The sequence below is a fragment of the Panthera uncia genome, chromosome B4 (assembly GCF_023721935.1).
Source record: "Panthera uncia isolate 11264 chromosome B4, Puncia_PCG_1.0, whole genome shotgun sequence".
In the NCBI taxonomy this organism is placed as follows: domain Eukaryota; kingdom Metazoa; phylum Chordata; class Mammalia; order Carnivora; family Felidae; genus Panthera; species Panthera uncia.
This window is the reverse complement of record NC_064809.1, coordinates 4,616,570-4,621,337: the sequence shown is the minus strand read 5'-3', so window position 1 is coordinate 4,621,337 and position 4,768 is coordinate 4,616,570. Positions and strand designations below refer to the sequence as shown.

The window sequence follows — 4,768 nt, the reverse complement described above, 5'->3', positions numbered from 1 at the left end:
TCTTATGAATAAATCCGCCAGAACTGATCTAATATGGTCAAATGTTCACACATTTCATTGCTTCTTCTCAAACCCGTAAACCAAGGCAAATTAAATTCACTTCCCCCAAGCCTTCTACAACTTACTACACACCCTCGAGTTTAGCTTTTACTATCTCCTTTCATGTTCTGGAACAACCAGACATTTTTACTTTAAGACAACACTACTCTCTTAGACCCTTTTTTTTTTTTTTAAACTTTTTACCGGTCAGTTTCCTTCCCTCTTGCTTTTCAGACAACACTAAAACTTTTAACAAAATCCTTATGGCAGTTTTCTTTCAGTATATACGGAGTCATTTCATGTGTGGTCTCCACTCTGAATGCTACACTTTAAAAAACTGCAATTTTCTTAATTGGCTCAAAAACAGTATGGCTTGGTTTCACTTGGTAAAGTCACTGATTTAAAAAAAAGATATATATATGTATATATATATATATACACACACACACACACACATACACACACATTTTTAATCAAAGAGGAAGAATACTTTAAAGACATGCCAACTGAAAAGGCAAAAGCATTGAAGTAAAAAAAAAATCAAAGCAAATACTAAAAACTACTTTACAAATTAAAAAAAATTAAGTATTTGGCAGTTTAAATGGATGAAAAATGAGGAATGTGCAGTGAAAAACAAATATAAAGCATTCCAGTTGATACAATGGAAAACTTAATTAAGTCTTATGGTTTGTTTTCCAAGGAATTTATGTTTCAGTGTAAGTTCTGAAATATTACAAACATATTCCACATAGATTTTAGTTGCATGTAAAGTTTATCAAAGAGACACTGGTAAAATCCCATATTTGCAAAACTTTAGGTTTTAGCAAATATTGTAAATATCACAATCGGTTGGTATTAGAAAGTCACCATGAATGCAGAATAAAGAGAAAATCCATTTCATAAATATTTCATTTGATTAAAAATACCAGGCTTGCATGTTCTAAATAATCTGAGGAAAACATCTTTAAAAAAAAGGGGGGGAGGGGGCTACAGTTTAACAGTAATCTGCGTATATCTTTAGCTGCCATTAAAAAAAAAAAAAAAAAAAAAGGAACAACCACCAAAACCAACCGAAAACACAGAAAACGTTAGGACCGGTCGTAAGTAGTAGCCCTGCGACGCTCCCACGCTCACATCACAAGAAAAAAAACTGTACACATTTATAAATAAACAGTCTCTCCGCCAGTGAATACACAGAACTCCCTTTATACCAAAGTCTCTCTCCGTTTGCCACCGAACGGGGCTGTGTCCCTGGCCTTCCGGAAGCCGGACCGTGTCTGCTGAGCTCTCGCACCCTTCGTGTCCTCCGCCGCGCGCCCCGGGGAGCCGCGCTCCGGAGCGTCTCCGCCGACTTCCACCGGGGTCACACCGGAGGCCACGGACGCCCTTCTCTGGGGCGCGGCGGGGGTGTTGTCCTCACCCTCCGCGGGCGGCTGGGGTGCGCCGGCGGCCGGCCGGAAGGGCGCGATGGCGGCGCGGATGCAGTTGAACCACTGCTGCTTGTGGAACACGTCGTTGGCCTGCAGGGTGTGGGACTGGCCCGGACACGGGTCTTGGAAGCGAACTCGAAAGATATTTTTGGCTGGAAGGATAAGAAACGTCGATAAGACTTTTAAAAAGTTGACTGCAAATAAACTCATACGTTTTCACACGGCTGCTAGCGGCTCCGTCACGTGCACGTGTGTCCGGCGGACACGTCACGGGAGGCCCGCGCGCGGCTTCTCAGACGTGCCGGCCGGCGCGGGAGCCGCACGGCGCCGCGCTCGGCGGGCGGACCAGGCGCGGGACAAGGGAAGCCGCCTCACTTCAGACGTTTGGCGCAGGGACAGAATTCTTAGAGACCACGACCCCATCCACGTAGGCTCCGAGCTTACGTGTATTTACGCGGCCTGAGACCCTGCATCCGTACCTTTGTCCGAGTTGCCGAAAGCCCCTCGAAAGGACCCTCCCATTCGCACGTCTCCATCCTGCAGGTCTTCCAAGACCAGCTCTTGGACGGGGATCGGCTGCCGATAGACCTGGTAAGAGGGACGCTCGTTTCGCGTAACAGGCCGCGTCAAAACCAAGATGTCTTGAAACAGGAATATGTGCAGTTTCTGGAGAAACAAGAAACGAATACTTCCTCAGCGTGGAACTCGGCGACCCGAAGTGCCTGAGACCCACCACGAAAATGTCTTGCTTCGACATTACTAATTTCGTCAGATTCACGGACTACCATCGCCCTCCTAAAGCAGCGCCCGCTAGGCTCTGCACGTCGCACGCGGAGAGCTGCTCGAACCTCACGCGGTAGAACCCATCTGTATCAGCGGGTCACATCAGATTAAGCCGCAGCCGAGGAAACGCCACGCACCGCGGAGGAGACCCACCGGCAGGAACGTGACTGGCGACACCAGTACCGCGCGCCACGGTTTCCTCACAAAGTGAGGACGGAAAACGCAAGCCGGTGAAAGTGCCGGCGGTTCTACCTCGTCCCGCACAACCGTAAGCCTTTATAGAACAGTCAGGCCTCACGACAGAAATCAGACAGGTCGGGCCTCGACTTTTTCTGAAAAGAACCTCAGCTCACGAACTGGGCTTCCCGGGGTGGGGCGGATGGGAATTCGGGAGGGCACCCGTGATGAGCCCCGGCTGATGCAGGAAGTTGTGGAATCACTGCACTGTGCACCTGAAGCCGATATAATACACCGCGGGCTGACTACCTGGAATCAGAATATAAACTGAAAACTTTTAAAAAGGGCTTCTTTCCGAAAAGCACCTAGCGGAACAAAAACACCACACCAGGCTTATCCTTGGTTCTAGCGGGCGCTTCTGTAATCAATATTTAAAAAATAAGTTTGCTTTCATTCCCTCCACCGTAGGAAGTTGTTCAGTAGTGCTAACAGCTCCTTCCATCATTGTGACGTCTTCAAAAATTTTTCTGAAGGACATGCGCTTTTATTAGGAAACTGGTAATTCATTCCCAAAGGAACCCCTAGGCAAACAAGTTGATTTATGCTTCAGAACTAAAGAATCAACTATTAACCATTCTCCACCAAGGCATTTATTTGAAGTCAGTCCGTCACAACAGAAACCAAAGTCTGCTTTACCACAGCTGTTAACGTAAAATGAACACCAGTAACCTTTCGTTGTGTGATGAATTTTACAAACCTGCTTCGTAATTTACACGGAAGAAATGAAATACGGCAGGAAGATAAAGGTAATCGCTCACTTCGTGTTAGTGTGCAAACACACTCACATGTCCACTTTTATTCTTCAGTTCCCCGTGGCACAGCAGCACTTTGCTTGCTTCGATTCTAGGGTCCTTCTGCTTTTCGTCCAGATACTCCAGTTTGTCAATGTAATACTGGCATTCCGATTCGCCTTTCTTCAAGTTGATATCAGACAGAACTCCTTGTATTATCAGTATCTAAAAATTATCAGGAAATCAAGGAAGCATTTTCAGCACATTAACTTAACTGTTTCCTTACAGGCCTAAAACATATTAAAACGACAGGATAAAGCTCGAATGGCCTCTAGAAATCCGATCATTCAGTTAGTCCCTGCATTTTACAGACGAAACAGCCTCAGCCAAACTGCGTGACCCGCCCAAAGTCACACAGCTAGCTAGTGGGAGGGCTCAGATATGAGAATCCAGTCTTTTACCTGAAACATAACTATAAAATGCATTACACGTCTCTCTATTGCTTAGCGTACTAACGTCCTGGGTGCCCAGAAGAGCAGAACGTTTCACCGTGTGGCAATACGCGTGACGTCTGACAGCACCACTGCATATACCTTTCTAAGGCAAGTTAACGTATAAACTTGAAAAGTGTTAAGAATCTTCTACTGGACTTACAGCTTCCTCCAGAAGCTGAGCATCAGGGTGGTCTTTTGGAGTGTGTCTAAGAATTTCTTTTAATAGCAGAGGGTATTTGACCAGGCGGCTTCGAGGAATATCTAGGAAGCTCCAAAGATCTAGTTTTCGACTGAAGGGAGACTCAAGACACCGCTGGAGGAAGTCTTGGACTCTCGGGTCCTGTTTCTTCTGATCAAGAAGAACTTTGGCCGCCAGCTGGTTACTACAGTAACCTTTGTAGGCATTCAGGCCCGGCAACTGAAGGAGAGGAAGCGAAAACACAGTACGGTAAGTTCCTGTTGTGATTTAGGCCATCAGTAAGCCTGTGAAAACAAGCACAAGTCTTATAGCTAATTCTTGAAAGTTTTAATAAGCGGTGAGGCCCTCCCTGCAGATGTAACGGGTGGGATGGGATCCCGGGCCAACATCAGAGTATCCTTTCCTAATTTCCCTACAGTTTGGCTAAATCCAACCGGAGACCGACGATCTCTGCCTTCCCCCAGCCTCGGCTGGATGCTAGTCTTCCATTTTCCCAGGGCACCACGGGTCCCTCTACCACCGTCACCACCAACCTTGGGACTGCTCGTGCTCCCGACTATCCTCTCACTAGAGTGTAAGTGTAGAGATGTCTCTCCTCACGGAACCCCCCATGGTCCCTCCTACAATAGCACCTGTCATCTGGCAGGCACTCAAACGTTAACTGAAACAGTAAAACACGTAATGTGGGAACTGTGCCCAAAGAGGATCATATTTTTAAAACAAATAAACCCGTATCAGTCACGAAGTCTCTTTTTAAGCCAAGACTGTCAACTTCCTACAGCTATCTAATTTTGTTCAGTTTTTTTTTTTTTTAATTTATTTATTTATTTATTTATTTATTTATTTATTTATTTA

At 45.8% G+C, this 4,768-nt stretch overlaps 1 protein-coding gene and 1 long non-coding RNA gene across 4 annotated transcripts in view; one reads left to right on the top strand and one right to left on the bottom strand.

The window, feature by feature from the left end:
* Window positions 1–215: 215 nt before the first annotated feature.
* The window catches only part of NET1 (neuroepithelial cell transforming 1), a 60,987-nt gene continuing 56,434 nt past the window's right edge, over window positions 216–4,768 (bottom strand). For both annotated transcript variants that reach the window (XM_049624555.1, XM_049624556.1), the window contains 4 exons: window positions 3,875–4,132; window positions 3,275–3,445; window positions 1,949–2,135; window positions 216–1,621 (listed from right to left, as the gene is read on the bottom strand). In XM_049624555.1, the coding sequence (XP_049480512.1) occupies window positions 1,245–1,621; window positions 1,949–2,135; window positions 3,275–3,445; window positions 3,875–4,132 (993 nt within the window). In that variant the 3' untranslated portion in view covers window positions 216–1,244. The remainder of the gene's footprint in view (window positions 1,622–1,948; window positions 2,136–3,274; window positions 3,446–3,874; window positions 4,133–4,768) is intronic.
* The window catches only part of LOC125918579 (uncharacterized), a 4,489-nt gene continuing 1,852 nt past the window's right edge, over window positions 2,132–4,768 (top strand). For both annotated transcript variants that reach the window (XR_007456486.1, XR_007456485.1), the window contains exons 1-2: window positions 2,132–3,235; window positions 3,728–4,162. This is a non-coding gene — a long non-coding RNA (uncharacterized LOC125918579). The remainder of the gene's footprint in view (window positions 3,236–3,727; window positions 4,163–4,768) is intronic.